A 16,616-nucleotide genomic window follows, 5' to 3' on the forward strand; every position below is an offset into this window, starting at 1 on the left:
AGCGCACGCGCAGCGCGACCGCGTCTCCGTGGCACGGACCCACTTCCGGCCGCTGCGTTTTGCTTCCGGGTCGGCGGCTGCTTCTGGCCGGCGGCGGCGGCGGCGGCAAGCGAGTCTGTCCGTCGCGGCAACCGCCGGAGCCGCAGGAAGGAGGTGGGACCCGCCCGGTAACGGCGCGCGGCGATGGCGGGGGGGGGCCGGGGCCGGGGTCTGTTTTGGAGGCGGGGAGCTGTGGGGGCGGTACCGGGCCGGGCCCTGGTCTGTTGTGGTGGGGCGGGGAGCGGGGGGAAGGTGGGGAGAGGGGGGGCCGGGGCAGCTGTTGGGGGGGCGCTGCGGTGGCGGGGGGGGGGCCGGGCCCTGTGGGGGGGGGGGCCGCTGCGGGAGCGGGGGCGCTGTGCTGGGGGGTGGGGGCGTTCCCGGGACTCGAGCCCGGGCCGGTGGGGGGGGCGGGTTTTGTGCCCTGGGCCGCCGCCGGCGCTCCCGCCCCGTCCTGACGCCCGGCGGCCCTTCTCGCTCAGGCGGCGGCGGCGGCGGCGGTGGCGGGAGGTGCCGGGATGAAGCTCTACAGCCTGAGTGTCCTTTACAAAGGCGACCCCAGAGTGCGCTTGCTGAAAGCCGCCTACGACCTGTCTTCGTTCAGCTTCTTCCAGAAAACCAGGTGGGTCCCGGGGCGCGGCACCGCTGCGGCGGGGGCTCCTTCCTCCCTGCCCGGCCGCGGGCAGCTTGGGAGGGCGGCTGGCGTGCAGGCTTGAGCGAGGGGGGTTCTAGCCCCCGCTCTGCTGCGGGTGCCTCGTGTGACCCCAGGCGAGTCGTGTGGGTGGGACCGCGAGGGGAGTTGGGTGCCTGCATCTAGGTTTTGGGCTCGCAGATGGGACACCTGTCGTGGGCACAGGAGCCAGCCCAGGGGCTGCCCACTGGATCAGGCCCTGTTCAGAATCTGGCCAGAAAAGGAGCCTCTGGCGTTCATACCATCAGCCTTGTAATAGCCCAGTATTGGAGGGGGAGCCGAGTTAGTCTCTACCTTCAAAAACAACAAGAAGTCCTGCGGCACCTTATCGACTAACAGATATTTTGGAGTATAAGCTTTCGAGGGCAAAGACCTGCTTCGTCAGATGTGGTCAGAGCACTGGCTGGGAGGCCTGAGTTCAGTTCCCCTCTGATGGAGAGGATTTGAACAGAACTTCCCTTCCTGTTGGGAGGGTACTCTAACTTGCTGTGGGGCTGCCTTAGTCTGCCTTGAGATGGCCAGTTTTCTGCATAGTGTGTTTGGGGCAGGAGATCTGCCGCTCAGGCTCTCTCTCTCCAGGTCCCGAGTGGGTATGCTAAGCACCAACCTGCAGTGTGTCTCTGTCATTAAATGACTATTAAATGTTAATCTCTAGTGGGGCAGTCTGGTCATAATCCGTCCTTTTTTGGGGTATTGTGAGGATAAGTGCATTAAAAATTGTTTGGTTTACAAACGCTATAGTAATGGGGTCCATACAAATACCTAAATTGAAGAAAATGATTCATTCAGTTTTCAGTTGTGGAACACTTGGCCTTTTACTTGCTGATGGACTGTCTTAGGGGGATTTTTTTAAAAGATGAACGTGAAATGAACACATTTGTGAGTACCTGCTGTGTGCGGTAGCCATTTCTAAGGAAAATGTACTCCGCTGACATCATTACGTATTTGCCCTGTTTGGCATAACCAGAGGCTCCATATGTATGAGGGCTGATACTGGGGCAGTCTGCACTAGGAGTAATTGGAATGTGCTCATTGAAATAAAGTTAGTAAAATCTTTCTGGAAAATTGCTGTAACATCAGTGAAGGAAGAAAATTACTGGTGCAGGAAAAAGTCATACATCGTACAATTTGACCACATTCATTGTTGCATTCTACAACAAGCTGCTTCTCAGAATTTGTGACTTTTTAAAAAGAAAATAGGTTTCTTTATTTTCATTACCTTGAGTGCCTTGTGCATGCATAATCTTCTTATTTTTCCTCACTGGTATGCCAGTCCCACAAACTGGCACAGGCTTAATTTTATCTTCGTAGCTCCTTGAAATTTGGTGTATAAATGCTTGCAAGCACTGTCAAGGATTAACGAATTTGGCCTCAAATGTAAATTTTGTCTTAAGTTTTTAATGTTTCCTGGTCCTGAAAATGTACTGGGGTTTTAAAGTGAGTGCTTTTTTAAAAAATTCATAGTCATCTTGTCCAATGATGCTTTCATGAGATTTGCTAAAATGTCATAATTAAGCATGGTAGGGGCAGGTAGCTCACAAGATACCTAATTTAGCCCTCTGCTACGCGCACCTTTTTGTCAACTTGTAACGAGGGTTTTCTAGAATTGAGTGAGACCAGAAATTAGTGTTTTTGTGTTGTATTACAATCAGACCTTGGACTTATTCCTTAAAACCCCCACACCTGGAATTCCATATTTGTATGTCTGCTGGCAGCCCGTATTACAAAACCTGAGATTCCCATGGGAATGATTTGACCTTTTTTCCATTTCAAACTCCTGGCAGAACACTTCCTTGACCAAATCTTCTCTTGCAGCTTTTGGAAGCCTTATGGTATAATACTGAGAATCTGAAAGTGAAACACTTTTTATTTCTCCTTGTCCAAATTGGGAGTCCTTCAAAAACTAAACAGCATAGTCAATTCACTTGCTACTGTTCATTTAAAATCTTCCGCTTTTGGTAACTGAAGGTGGGAAAAACCAACTAGCTTACTACACATTGTCACGCTGTAACAGTATATTATTGCGTTAATCTGTATCCATCATCTAACTTGTATACCACAGCAAGGGAATGTAGAAACTGCCCAAGAGTTGAATGCATCGCACTGGCATGGCTTTAAATAAAACTTGTGGTTTAACTATTCAGACAGTGAAATGATGTATTTAAATTAGCTATTACCACTCGAGATTGCTCTTAGTCATCGTGGATGGTTTGCTGAAAACATCCATTTGATATGCAGCTGTAGTCAGAAAAGCTAACACTGTTGGGAATTGATAAGAAGAGGATAGTTAATAAGACGAAATATTATATGCCTCTATATAAATCCACATCTTGAGTAGTGAATGCAGATATAGTCAGTTCATCTCAGAAAAGATATTTGCAGTTGGAAAAGGTTCAGAAAAGGGCAGTGAAAATGGGTCATGAACAGATTCTGTGAGGAGAGATTAATAAGACTGTGGGGCTGGGGGATATGATTGAAATCTATCAGATCTTGATAGGTGTAGCTAAAGTAGATATGGAAGTGCTGTTTACTCATAATTTGGTGACCCGAGTTCTCATGTTAAATAAATAGGCAGCAGGTTTAAAACAACAAAAGGAAGTATTTCTTCATGTAATGCACAGTCAACCTGTGGAACTCCTTACCGGAAGATGCGAAGGCCAAGGCTATAACAGGGCTCAAAAAGAGCTAAATAAGTTCCATCAGTGCTTATTAGCTAGGATTGGCAGGGGTGGTGTTCCTAGCCTTTGTTTTCCAGATACTGAGAAGAGGCAACACGGAGTGGATCGCTTGGTGGTTACCTGTTGTGTTCATTCCCTCTGGGGCACCTGGCACTGGTTACTGTGAGAGGACAGGATACTGGGCTACATGGACTTTGATCTGACTTAGGTTCTTGAACACCTATGAGCTGAGAGTGCTCTGGGATAAAGGCAGCTTTCTGGGTACTGGGGCTTAAAAGCAGGAAGGAGAGCTGTTCGGATGCGGAAAGGTGGCAGAGTAAGACAGCAGGGCGGGGTGTATGTTTCGGAAAGCCCTTTTGAACTTACTTTAACGTGTTTTAGAAGGCCGATTGAATCCCTGGAAGTGAAGCATGGGGGTACGTGGGCTGCTGATGGGAAGAGTGCATTGTGTGAGGGCCATGCTTGCTACTTTTGACTTTAGTCCCTTGTTCTGATCTGGGTGCCTCGCTCCTGGAGACCAGTCCCAATGAAACCAATTGTGAGGCTTGAAGTAACTGGTGGGGTCCAGGATATTTCTCAGATGAGAAGCCTGATGACTCTTGCACCTGCAACCCCTAGGAATATGGAGTGGCTGAGATTTTGGCCTACTGGAGTCTCTCTAGAAGCACCCTCTTTCATAAGTCTGACCATAGGTGTCTGATAAGTGAAGGGCTGCATCCCACTTGTTCCTTGCATGCAAACCAGCAGCTGAATGGGAGAAGAATCTCAGCCCCCCAAAGCCTCCTGACAACTGGTTGGAGTGCAAGTTTCTGATAGCTGAAGCTCAGGCTTCCCTCTGAGTAACACCAATGCCTGCCTGTGCTCATGGGCCTCCCCAGAAGTGGTGTGAAACTGACAGCAATCTTGGCAGTTTCATGGCTGCATGTGGGGATTTAAATACGGGGAGAGGTATTACTCCTCTCTGCACACCCAAGACAAGGCTATCAGTTTATTCTTGGTTCACATTTTGAAGGCTGTCTCCATAACTAGAAATGAAACCTAGATTTTTGATTTTTGCAGAGTCTGAGCATACTGTCTGGGCCTGCAAAATATATCCGCCAGGGTAAACGTATGACACCTCTGGTGTACTGCCATGTCGCACTGCAGTCATGAGACTGCTCTGGAATGCAGTGTCTTTGCTTGTAAAGGCAGGACAAAAGTAAATGTGAGCTGAAGACAGCTTTGAGGGGAAGGAATTGAGACTAAGGTTAACATTAAAGGCCCTTTAATGGTTTTAAAAGGATGTTCACATTCATTTCCCTTCCCCCTCTCCTTTAAATGACAGTAAGTCGTCTTTCCCTGCTTACGCTTGGAGTGAAAAACAGGAGAAACAGCTTTTAGGTTGGTAATAAAGACTTCTGGAGTTCAATGTATCTCTATACCTCTCTCCTGCAGAGCTGTTCTGGGGTGAGCATTAACTTGGAGTCTTGCTTAGGCATCATCTCTAGTAATAAAACTCCTTCTGGCCAAACAGGCTCTGTGACACCTTTGCAGGTCAGCGGTCCTTTCTTGGCTTTCTGGAGCTTTAAGTGATGAGACCTTGGTAAAATAAAATGGTGTATAAAAGGGATTGAATTTGGTTCGCTCTGTAAGGTTATGTCTACACAGTGGGAGCTATTTCAGGATACTGTGGCATCCCAAAGTCACTGCCCTGTGTCATGCAACGCACCTGTCATTTCAAAATAATGGGCACGCTGTTATGACATCCCTGTATGCATTGTCGTAGGAGGAGTAAGTGGTGCGCCTCAAAATAGTGCTTTATTTCGACGTGCTGTTTATAAAGTGCCACGTGCTGAATTAGCCTAGTTTGAAACTGACTCAAAATAAGCTACGCAAATGGCCTAGGTTGCTGTGGCTGGGTCTACACTAGCAAGTTCTTCAGAAAAATCTTTCAAAAGAAGGGGACTCTTTCCAAAGGCCCTACGGAGTTTCTACACACGCAAAGCGTTCTTTCCAAAGTAAATGGAAAGAGCACGGCGCTCCTTTCACTCCCATTTCAGGAAGAGGGCTTTCTTGTGACAGCTTCTTTAGACACACGGCAGGGCCCTTCCTTCGAAAGAGCAACCCTCATGGGGCCTGACTTTTTCAGTCCCTGGCCCGTTTGTCCCAGCGAGCGGAGGCTCTCTTTCCAAAGCACAGATTGCTGTTTTGATCTGCTTTTTTTGTGTGCGGGTGCACTCTTTTGCAAAAAGTTCTTTCGGAAGAGATCTTCTGGAACGGCTTCTTTCAAAAGATCGCTGTAATGTAGACGTAGCTTTTGTATTTAGGCTGTTGTGTAGACACAGGCCAAGAGACTTTGGCGCTTCAGGGTTAAAAAGAAACAATGTTGAGTCACTATCATCAGCCGGTCTCTTTAGACATGCACAGGGCAGACCTTAAGTTTACTTCCTAAATTAATGAAGGATGAATTGAATTTGAAGTTCGGAGTTCTGTGATGCGGCTGGTGAGACGGGAATGGTCTGGTTAGATTTGTGTCTGAGTGTCACAAAGGAGTCATGATGAGCCATTCGGGGGCTGAGTATTGTACAGTCCTTCCTGTTGGACTCGTTGGCCCAGTGGGCCTCTCCCTGCCACTCACCTGTAGCTCACCAACTCAAAGTGAGCCTCAAGTCCTGCTGGTGCTCCCGGTACCGAACCTGCTGCACAGGCGTAGGAGTTACCAGAAATCCATTTGAAGGGCCTGGGGCTTGATGGACAGAGGGACAGATTGTGATGGGGTTCAGGGGTCCCCAGGCTCTGCCCCCTGTCCACAGGCAGGAGTGACTCTCACTCAGCAGGTAGAACGGGGAGTTTTAGTCAACAGAGGCACAGCCCTGTGCAGAGGGGTAGTACAGCCGGCAGAGACAGTCATTCCAACCCATCCTGGGGAGGGGAGCCTGAGGGGTGCCCCGTCTGGGGTGTAGCTTCCCCCCTCACCAGGCTGGCTGCCTTCCAACTCTCCCCTGCCCCCCCAGCTTCTAACTGCCTCTCCGATTCAAATCCGCTCCACTCCTCCCTGCTCTTTGTTCAGGACAGAGATGTTACCTGCTAGCTAAGGTTACAGCCCCAGGGGGTCATCCTTAGCGGCTGTGAGCTGCTGTGCCTGTCTCACACACATCCAGCCTGACTCTCACCCTGCCCCCCAACTCCGTGACACAGGTATACAGGTTATAAGAGAGAATGCCTTAGCGCTGGGTGGCAAAGCCCCTCTTCATGGAGACCAGCCCTCGAACACTGCAAGCTGTACAGCAGTATGCCTAAAACTAGACCAGGATGATATTCGAGGCCTCTAATTACATGTATGCCTTTCAATGTACGGTACTGTCTACAGGAGACCCTTCTGGACTGAAGGGAATATGGGGAGGCTGGTTAGCAGCAGTGGATTGTGGATAACTGTGTTGTTGGTGAAGCTGAGAGGAGTGATCTGGGTCTGTATCATGCTCCTGCTAGCTGGCCGTGTTCTCAGAGTGGCCAGGGTGCTATCTTAGGTGCTCTGTGGAATGCAAGATTCAAAGGAAACCTCTCGATGGGTCACACCACACTTTTTCCAAGTGCACTTGCTCTTCTGTGAGCTAATCCAGCAACTGCTGGCAAAGTCATGGTGTTCTTGGCACTGGGGTGGTGCTAGGTCTGTTGGCGGAGGCTGTGGGAAGAGCATTTCAAGTAACACAATGCCGCACGTTTGCAGTGTACAGGAATTCATGACCTTCACGAGCGAGCTGATTGTCGAGCGCTCGGTGCTGGGCAGCAGAGCATCTGTGAAGGAGCAAGGTAAGGACGCGAGGGCTTTGGTCCCACTAGGGTTATAGCGGGCAGCATACTGGAATGCAGATTTCTGCAGCTCATGAGACAGAGCAGGTGTGAGCCTTGGCATGCTTGGGTCTTCCCCCGGGATCTGCTCCTCCAGAGAATCTGGTGCTGGTGGCTGCCCCCTCCTTCCAGTTGCAAATCGGAAGGAGCTGTTTCTCTGGCTGTGCAATGAAAAGTAGACAGCTGGAGTCCTGGATGGATGGAGCATGGCTGGCTCTTACCATAGCCTCCCTGAGGTGTGGTAGAAATTCCCACAAAGGCTCCCACGCCCTCTGAGAATTCCTGGCAGCTGGCGTCACATCCTCTGCTCTGCCCAGGGAGCTCTGGCATCCCCTAATGGATTGCGGCACATGCATGAGAAATTCAGGCCCTGGCACCGCTTCCCTTTCGGGGGTGCGCTGGAGAATAGCTGGGAACTGGCCCTTGTGGGGGAATAAACCGAGGGTTCCTGAGTACCCAGGCTGGTCCCTGGCTGGCAATGTGGATTCCATTGGGCCAGGAGCTGTGCACTGGTGGGGTGAGTCCGCAGTTCAGTCCATGCTGGGCGCAGGCCAAGTCCTGTGCTGAGTGGCACTTCAGGCGGGAAGTCGAGTCTGCACAGGAACCGGCCTGGCAGCCAGCCGCTCTTCACCCCAGCCTAACTTCCCGCAGGCTCTGCCACTCCTGCCTGGACCCCTGCTCCAGCCCGCCGAGCTGCTCAGCTCTTCTCAGGCTGCTGTGCCGCTGCTCCCCTCCCCACTGCCCTGGAATCCCTCTGCTGGCTTCTCCTGTGTAGAATGCAGACTCCACATCCCTGTGCACCAGGCTGTGCCCTGGCGTGCTCCACCCCGTGTCCTCCGGCCTCATGGTCCCTGCTCTTTTCTCTGCCCAAACTCCTGACCTCATTCCATTCCCCCTCGCTGCAACTCCCCGTCTGCTACATCTGTTTGCTCAAAACTTCCTAAATGTGCCACCCTGTGCCCCTTCCCTACATTCTAGCGCGTCATTAAATAGTAACCTCCCACCCCAGGACCAATCGACTGTGTAACCTACACCACTCGAGCGGCCTGGAGTTGTACGTTACCTCCCTTCCCCGCCTTTGTTTGACTTAGATTGTCGGCACGCAGCGTCAGCTGCCTTTCGGCACGCACCCCGCGTGCCCTGACGGTACCCGGGCGATCCAAATCTTGTGTGCGGCTCTGCTCCTCCCTGGGGAGAAACGTTGCATCCCCTTCTGCTCCCTTCTTCTCGAAACCCCACCCGCACGCTCTGCCTCGGCGCTAAGTGCTGCCAAAAGGTGATGCCCAGACCTTGGGTTGGCAGCAGAGGGCTAGCCCGTGACTCTGCCGCGGGTTGCCAGGCACGCTGCTTGATGAAGCTGTGCTGTGCTCTCCTCCTGGGAAACCTTTGTCCTTGGTCTTTTGGACAGAATACCTCTGCCACGTGTACGTGCGGAATGACCGACTGGCTGGCGTGGTGGTCGCGGACAGCGAGTACCCCCCACGCGTGTGTTTCACCTTGCTGGAGAAGGTAAGGCCCCGAGAGCCCACCTGGAGCTCGTTGCTTCTGGGCGCGGCAGGAGGGGTTGGGCACGACTTGCTCACTTTGTGGCTGGAAAGCTGTGCGCTGCCCGGGCCTTGAAACTCTGCATTGTCTCAAATGAGCCCCGTGGCGGTGACCAGCGCGAGCAGGGCAGCGGCTGTCCAGGCCTAACGTGCCTTTGTGGGTTAGGTGATCAGTGCGTTCTGACTTGGCCAGTCTGGGTTCAGTCCTGGGTGGGCCCCGAGAAGGCAGTGCCTGTTGATCGTAGCCTGGTGCGTAGGTCATCTTTGTCCTCTCAGAAACTTCCTGCAGCCTGGCCCAGGCTGGTGCTGGAGGGGGGCAAGTCGGCCGGAGCTGACTCTCAGCCTGCATGAGCTCTGCCTGTGTTCTCGGCTGTCATCGCTGCTGTCGGTCTCCCATCTGAGTGCCAGGAGGTCCCGAACGTCCCTGCAGACCATGGTGCTCTTGGGAGGGGGGACATCCTTGGTTTGTTATCTGAATTCTAGGGGCTGTTTCCTCATGGGCCACGTAATGTACGGCTGGCGTGCGTTCCTTCACCGTTTGTGCTGGCGCAGGGCTTCTGGAGGTTGACAGGAGGGGACAGCTCCCCTACACCCTCCCTGTTGGCAGAGAACAGGGTGTCAAGGAATGGGTCTTCCTGAATGACTCTGGGCCCTCGCACCCCTTTGCGGGAGGACAGCTCGGGCTCACCGCTCGGGTTGGTTTGCATTGCAGGTGCTGGATGAATTCTCCAGGCAGGTCAGTAGTGTAGACTGGCCCTCAGGATCTCCAGCGACGATTAGCTACACAGCGCTGGACAGTTACCTGAGTAAATATCAGGTACGACGTGTACTTAACGACTGCCCCGACCTGGCCGGCAGAGAAGCCGCAGGGAAAGGGTGGGCTTCGCGGGTAGGCACTTGCCTGGGACGTGGGAGTGGTGCGTCAGTCTCCAGGCTTCCAGGGACACCTTGAGCAAATTGTTTAGTGGTGCTGGGCTTCACTGGCCTGTCACTAAAACAGGACCATGAGCTTGGCCCTGCATCCTGGCATAGTGGGGCTCAATATGCCAACAATAGCAAAGTGCTCGGCCAGGTTCCTGCCAACTTTTTCCATCTGCATGAGGAATGAATTTTGTTGTGTGCACTGAGGCATGTGCGGATGTGCACCACAATAACACAGGCTGCCAACTGTGGGTGTGCTCATCAGCTGGGTGGCCAACCGACGCTCAGCTTCCAGGGAACGCTGGGCTCAGCCACTGCAGTTCTGGGCCTGGCTGAGTGTGTAAGGGGTGTTGACAAGGTCTTTTCTCTCAGCATCTGGACGTGCGTTGTCCAGACCAGCTCTGCACCCTGCGCCGGTGCTGAAAGAACCCCCAGCAGTCCCTTTGGCAAATGACCACTCCGTTTCCAGTCCAGAGCCCTGTTGCTCCAGCAGTGTGCACACGGTCACCCTGCATCCGGGCAGGGCTTGGCGTGCCTTGCGGGGGACCAGCTTCTGGCTTGGACATGTCTGATCTGTCCTCGGTAACATGTTGTGTTCTTGCTCTCCCAAGAACCCCCGGGAGGCGGATGCTATGACAAAAGTGCAAGCGGAGCTGGACGAGACCAAAATCATCCTGGTAAGGGGCCATGTACAGGGCAAGGGGGGCTGCCTGGGCGTGGCGAAGGGACTGGGCGCGGGCTGCTGGGCGGCAGGGAGCGTATGGCTTGGCCTGGGAATTAGCGCTCTGTCTCGAGCAAGACCGTGCCCGAGCAGTGTGATCAGCTCAGCCCAGCTGCAGACTGGCCAGAACCCTGGGGGTGGCCCAACTGTCATGAGTTGTCAGTCCACTCCCAAGCTGTTACTTGGCAAGCGGGTAAAGCGGCAGGTGCCTCGGAGTCTGGAGGTAGCTTGATCAGTGCATAGGCTGCATAGGGCAGGCTGGGGCGCACGGCCCCGGTCCTGGGCGTGATGCTGCCAGACCAAGATGGGGGAAAGCAAAGCCGTTGGCTCCTCGCCCTGTGAGGGACGAGGCTGGGAAACCTGGCTCCTCAGGAGTCACAGGCCCTCAAACTAACCCCTGAGGCCTCTCGTGCTCCTGGGCGGGGATTTCCTTGAGACAGCCATGGCCTGCCACAATGGGCACGGTCACCCCACCACTCACGCAGGCAGTGCAGTGTCCGCAGAGGAAGCTGAGCTGGTGGTGCTTGGGCAGCAGCTGCCTCTTGCTCACCCTGAGCTGTGTGAGCAGCCCCCAGGGCGCTAGGTCTGGGGAGCCGGTAGCCGAGCCGGGGGCAAACCTTAACCGTTGGCTCTGCCACTGTGGAAGCCGCCAGCAGGAGCTGCAGTTTCCAGTGCTGGTCGCTTTGTTCCCTCTGCAGCACAACACCATGGAGTCGCTGCTGGAACGCGGGGAGAAGCTGGACGACCTGGTAGCCAAGTCGGAGGTGCTGGGGCTGCATTCGAAACACTTCTACAAAACCGTAAGCGCTCGGGGCTCGGCGGCGGCTGGGAGGGCAAAGGGCCAGCGCTTAGCCATGCATGGGGAAACTGTTACCCCAGTGTCTGGTGCGTGATTGAGGGCCCTGGAGGGAGCTCTTAGTGCCCCAGGCTGAATAGCGGAGGCTTCGGTGTGGAGGAAAGGTCTGAGCCAGGCCCGGCGCCTGCGCTCAGAGCCCAGGAGCGTTCGTCTCTGGCAGCTGTTGGCTGCAGAGATTTCCTCCTCTGTCCTGGCCCCGAGCCGTCATTCTGCAGCGCCCAGAGCACAGCACCCGCTTCCGCCCGGCTCTGTGGCCTGCTGTGGGTTCCAGCTTTTGTGCGCTGGCACACACCAGTGCCTTGGCCTGCTCCTCCGCCTCCCAAGGGGCTCCGGGTGTTTGCAGGCTCCCTTAGTGGGCCCTGGGGCCTGGGCGAGGTCCCAGTGCCCACTCCAAGGCGGAAGTGCTGCCGGAAGGGGCTTTCCTACTGGAAGAGGCTGATGTGGAGGGCACTGAACTAGTGGATGCCAATGTCCCCTTGTAAAGCCCGGCCCTGGCTGCACTCGGCTAGTACATCTGACCCCCTGGGATGGGCCAGCCCCATAGATCAGCCCTTCCCTGCTGTCCCTGGCTGGGCTGACTGTCCCAGGCAGGGTCAGGTGTCCCTGTGGTTTACTGTCTCCCCAGCCCTGGAAGCATGGGTGTGTGCGGGCCGGGCCGGGCCAAGCCGAGCCTGGTATGTGGGCACTGGCTGCCTCCCAAGGGGAGCGCTCCCCGAGAGACCCCTCAGCTCTTCTTTTCTTTCCAGGCCCGAAAGCAGAACTCCTGCTGCAAGGTCATGTGACCCAACCAGCTGGGCCCGCTGCTCCCGTTCAGCCCTTTCACCGGCCAGGGGTGGAAAGAGACCACTGGCGGGGGGACCCTGGTTCCAGGTGCACCAGTGCGGGCGGTGAGGCTGGGCAGGCGTTGCAGCCCCCGGGGCTGTCTGCGCGGGTGGCCCTCCAGCTGGCTGTGCTGGTGGCTGGAGAGCCCTTTCCGGCCCCAGTGGGCTGCCCCCTTGGACAGCGGTCTGGGCCCTGCAGCGCAGCCTGGCCTGGGGCTCACTCCTCCTCTCCAGAGATCAGATGGCTCCCTGCTGGCATCGCTGTGCGCACACACAACACTAGAGAGGGGCTCCTGGCACGGCCCCAGGAGCTGGCGGCGGCTGCTTCCCTTTGTCTGCCCCCCGGCGCCGGGCTCAGCTCCTGCTGAGGGGCCGGCTGGTGGGGCAGGGCAGCCTCAGAGGAGCACGGAGGAAGGGCCTCAGGGGTCTGGGAACTGGCCTTGCTGCCACTAGGTGGGAGGTGGTACTTGGACTGGAGTCGTGGCTGGGGGCACCGGTTACTCAGTGCTCACCTGGGAGAGGGGGAGGCGGCACTTGGCTGGGCCTTCCCCCTGCCGGTGCTGTCCTGCACAGGTCAGCCAGCTGCCCTGCTTTGCTGCAGGGGATTGTTCTGCCTTGCCCTGCCCTGCCCTGCCCCGCCCATCCTCCCCACCTCAGCACCCCCATGGCCGAGTCCCAGCCTGCCGGTCTCACACCGGTGCCATGCGCGCTCTCCATGCAGGTGGCTGCTCTGCCCTGCGCCCTGGCCTGGCTCAGGGCCCATCTACGCCCAGCGTGACTGGCTGGGCTACTTGTGTCGAGGAGGGGGAAATAATTGTGGCCCCCTCCCTGCTGAGCTGGTGGCCGAGCGCAGCCCCCTCCCTTTCCTCTCACTGTGGCTGGAATAACGTTTTCCTCTCTTGCTGATCCCTGCCTTTGCCCAGCACTGCTCTCAGGGGGAGAAGGGGGCAGCTGGCAGCCTTGGGGGGGGGCCCAGGGAGCTGAGATGGCTGCCAGGCCCCCACTTGCTGCAGAAAGAGAAGAGCAGTGAGGGGACTGGTGTGTGTGCTGTGGGGCGGGCACCATCCCCCTGGTGGAGAGAGCTTGTTGGTCATTGCCCATCTGGCTCGAAACCAGCCTCCACCCTGCCAGCTGCCAGGGGGTTTGGCTCCAGATGGGGCAATGGGCAGGTGCTGGGGAGCAGGGTGAGCAGCAGAGCTGTGGGGGTAGCCAGGAGCTGCTCCAAGTCCTGAGAGCAGGTGCTAATGCCATGGTGCGGGGAGGATGCTGGGGAGAGACCCAGATCTGGCTGAGCTGCTCCCCTGCCCTCCCAGTCACACACATACACACTCCAGCAGGCTCATTTCCTACCTGTGGCCCCCACCTCGCCTCCCTCCTGGCCGGGGCCGAGCAGCTGGGACTTGTGCGCGTGCTCTTGGCCGCTGCCGTGGTGCCAATGTGGATAAAGTTGTTTTCTGGCTGTTCTCCGTGGCTCGGGGTCTCATTAGCTCTCCGGTTCCCCAACCGCCTGGCCTGGCCTGGGGTGTGGTGCCCTAGCTCCTTGGCAGGGGCTCTGTGTGCGCGCACGCTGGGGGCCTGGCCACTGCAGGGGGGCGCCAGGGCCCCATCCTCCCTCTGTGGACAGGGCTGGCCTGGGCCCTGCAGGGGGGTGGACCAGTAGCAGTTTCTGTGCCAGCCCTGGGAAAATGCTTAAGGCCCTGTCGTGCTGCCCAACCTCTGCTAATGCCAGGGCAAATCCGGCCCACGGAGCCAGGAACCCCAGGCTTACCGTGGGGCTCCCCAGCCCAGGGGCGTGGGGCGGCCTGCCAACACCAGCTGGGGTGCCCTGCTGAGTGCATCCTGGCCCCTTACTGCTGCCCTCCTTGGGCACATACCTGGCCTGCAGAGTGCCCTCCACAAGGCTGCTGCCCCAACCTGGGTGCTGCTCGCCACTTCCCCTCCCTCCCCGCAAAGGCCCAGCAAGGCCACGGCCGCCCAAGAAGAAACCAAAGAGGCGTCCAAAGAATAGTAATATCATCGTCATCAGAACAATCCACAAGCACAAAGAGGGGGGAGATCCGGGGAAGCCCGAGCGCTCGGGAGCAGAGTCCGCCGCCCAAGGAGCGCTTCGAAAAACGGGTCACAGATGTCCAAGCGCAAACACGACCACGGGACACGACCACGGGAAGGTCCATGCTTCGACAGAGAATGCAGGTGGCCTCGGCCGAGCGCCGCGGGGACGGGGCGGGGGCGGGCAGCTTCAGAAGGAAGGCTGGATCAGAGTCGGAACGTTTTTCATCGCAACACCTGCTCACCTGGCTGGACGGACACGGGGGCGGGGGCTGGAGAAGTCATGGCTGGGCTGGACTCGGGGCGGTCGGTTTGGTGGGTTTTTTTTTTTTTTTTTTTGTCGGTGTTTTGTTGGGTATTTTTCTGCAAACACAGGCACTGGAAACGGGCGGGGAAGGGCACAGGTGCATGCGGGCGCGTGCTTGGCACTGCCGCTCCCGGCTAGCAGCTCAGCTCAAATCACCGTCTCCTTGGGATGAAACCAGAACAGCCAGCGGTAGCTCTGCAAGACACAAAGAGACGCAGCCCGTGGCCGTGCCTGCCCCACCAGCCCCCAGCGGGACTGTGGCGCTGCCTTCTGAGCTGACCGGGTGGAACGCTGGGGCAAGCCCTGCGCGGCGTGGGCACCAAACGCCGGGCAAAGGGGACCACAGGAGAGGCCTGTGGGGAGCTGGCAGTTGGCGGCACAGGCGCAGGGAGCGCTGTTGGGTGTTGGCGCTGGACTTGGGGTTCCCACGGTTGCTTCTGGCTGATCTCAGGCAGCTTGGCCACCTCTTGTGGCAGGGGAATCGGGCCGACAAGGGGCCTCAAGAGGTTCCAGTCCACGTGTGAGGAACTCGGCCGTGCCCACTCATCCTGGCTGCCTAAAGGGACGTGGCCCAGCCACCGTGCCCGCCTGAGAGGCGCCAGCTTGGATCAGCAAGAACTGGTGAGTTCCCCCGCCACTGGGGCCAGGGGCTAACGAGAGCCCTGGGCTTCCTCCAGCTCAGCACTTTGGCAGCACCTCTGCTCAGATCGTGGGCCCGGAAGAACCGATGCCCCCATCCCAGCAAAGGATCGTTTGCGGAGGCATTTAACACAGCACCTCGGCTACGAGGAATTCCCGCACCAGAATCTCTGCACTGGCGCTCGGGACGTCGTTCCTTCAGTTGCACTCTCCCCTTTTCCCAGTCTCACGAATAAACCTGCGGCGGGGTTGGATCTGACCGGGGGCCACAGCTGCTCCCTTCGGGGCTGGAAGAACCTGCCTGGATTGGCTGAGATTGGTTCCCAGACCCTCTTGTCCATGTCAGCAGGAATTAGGGCTGCTGCCCCCTCTGACCGACACCCCCAGTGCCTGCAAAACCCTTGGCTGGATGCTCCCCAAGGTCACAGATTCCATCATCCCACCAGCCCTGAGCGAGAAGCCACACCTGGCTGTCACCCTGGGGGTAGTGAGCCCTGAAACCAGGCCAAGGCACCTCTCCAGGCGCTCCCCCAAGAGCGTTCTGCATGCAGTTGGGAATACTTGGTCCTTGCCGGCTGGGGGCCCTGCTTTCTGCACTCGGTGGGGCAGAGGGGGGTCAGCCCTGCCAGGTGGATGCGGGCGGAGGCCCAGGGGAAGCGGAAGCGGGAGGTACGTGGCAAGACATGCTCCCTGTGACTGGCTGGTGCCGGAGGGTAGGGGACCACTTGTGCCCTCTAAGCACTGGGGCCTTCCAGCAGCGCCCCGCAAACCTATCTGACAGCAGAGCGGTGTCTCCCCCAGGGTCGGCCTAGCAGAGCTCCGCCAGGCCCACGGCGGTGTGTTGCCCCGTCCCGTCCCGCCCAGCGGAGCATTGCTGGGCCTGTGCGCTCCTTCCCTGGGTTGCAGCCCCATGCTCCGAGGGGTCCCGGGCACTGTGGCGGCCAGCCCAGGGCAGCGACAGGGGCCGGCCCCCCCACTGGGGGGGGGGGGGGGGGCTCACCTTCACTGCAGCAGTGCCACCGGCGCCCCCGAGCAGTGGAAGTGGACGTTCAGCCACTTGCCGTCGCGGCGGTGCCAGACGCGGGTCTCCTCGGACTGGCTGGTGCGGGGCCGGCCCTGGCCATCGACGTACTGTGTCAGGCGGATGTAGGCGATGCAGGCCGCGTCCTCCCCGATCACGTGCACGTGGGGGTTCAGGATGGTCGTGTGGATGGGCTTGTTGTTTTTGGCTAACACTGGGGGGGCAGAGAGTGGCGGTGAGCCGGGCGGTGAGCCGGGGGGTGCTCATGGGCGGGCAGGAGTTAGGGGCAGAGCCAGGGGGCTGGGGAGGGCTTGGCCAAGCTGGGCCAGGGGGCGGGATCCTCATGCGCTGGGCTGGCAAGGTGACCCTGGGGGCGAACAGAGGCTGGGCTACCAGGAGGCTGCGTTGAGCTGTCAGGGCACTGGGTACCAACTGGGCCAGCCTGGTGGGGTGTGGGGAGCTGGGTTGTGGGGTGTTGGGTGCTGCCTGGGCCAGCCTGGCAGG

At 57.4% G+C, this 16,616-nt stretch overlaps 2 protein-coding genes across 22 annotated transcripts in view; one reads left to right on the forward strand and one right to left on the reverse strand.

Annotated features, from left to right (window-relative positions):
• The first annotated feature begins 38 nt into the window (after positions 1-38).
• On the forward strand, positions 39-13,564 carry YKT6 (YKT6 v-SNARE homolog). Of its 4 annotated transcripts, none has more exons than XM_074981536.1 (8): positions 39-153; positions 519-658; positions 7,112-7,194; positions 8,642-8,742; positions 9,490-9,594; positions 10,310-10,375; positions 11,118-11,219; positions 12,022-13,564. In XM_074981536.1, the coding sequence occupies exons 2-8, from the start codon at positions 555-557 to the stop codon at positions 12,055-12,057; spliced, it is 597 nt and encodes a 198-aa protein (XP_074837637.1). In that variant the 5' UTR covers positions 39-153; positions 519-554; the 3' UTR covers positions 12,058-13,564. The 4 variants fall into 4 exon arrangements, with proteins under 4 accessions (XP_074837637.1, XP_074837640.1, XP_074837639.1 ...); XM_074981539.1 differs by having other exon boundaries at positions 78-152; positions 527-658; XM_074981538.1 differs by having other exon boundaries at positions 83-165; positions 526-658.
• Positions 13,565-14,092: 528 nt separating this feature from the next.
• CAMK2B (calcium/calmodulin dependent protein kinase II beta) overlaps positions 14,093-16,616 on the reverse strand; it is a 114,705-nt gene continuing 112,181 nt past the window's right edge. For all 18 annotated transcript variants that reach the window (XM_074981524.1, XM_074981522.1, XM_074981523.1 and 15 more), the window contains 2 exons: positions 16,092-16,326; positions 14,093-14,647 (listed from right to left, as the gene is read on the reverse strand). In XM_074981524.1, coding sequence (XP_074837625.1) covers positions 16,094-16,326 — 233 coding nt within the window. In that variant the 3' untranslated portion in view covers positions 14,093-14,647; positions 16,092-16,093. The remainder of the gene's footprint in view (positions 14,648-16,091; positions 16,327-16,616) is intronic.

This window comes from Carettochelys insculpta, chromosome 31 (assembly GCF_033958435.1).
Source record: "Carettochelys insculpta isolate YL-2023 chromosome 31, ASM3395843v1, whole genome shotgun sequence".
In the NCBI taxonomy this organism is placed as follows: Eukaryota; Metazoa; Chordata; order Testudines; family Carettochelyidae; genus Carettochelys; species Carettochelys insculpta.

Excerpts from the sequence above, each read along its gene's own strand:
- YKT6 (XM_074981536.1), top strand. The coding sequence starts at position 555 with ATGAAGCTCTACAGCCTGAGTGTCCTTTACAAAGGCGACCCCAGAGTG. Across the intron at positions 7,195-8,641 it reads AGCATCTGTGAAGGAGCAAG|AATACCTCTGCCACGTGTAC; the intron begins GTAAGGACGCGA and ends TCTTTTGGACAG. Across the intron at positions 11,220-12,021 it reads CGAAACACTTCTACAAAACC|GCCCGAAAGCAGAACTCCTG; the intron begins GTAAGCGCTCGG and ends TTTTCTTTCCAG.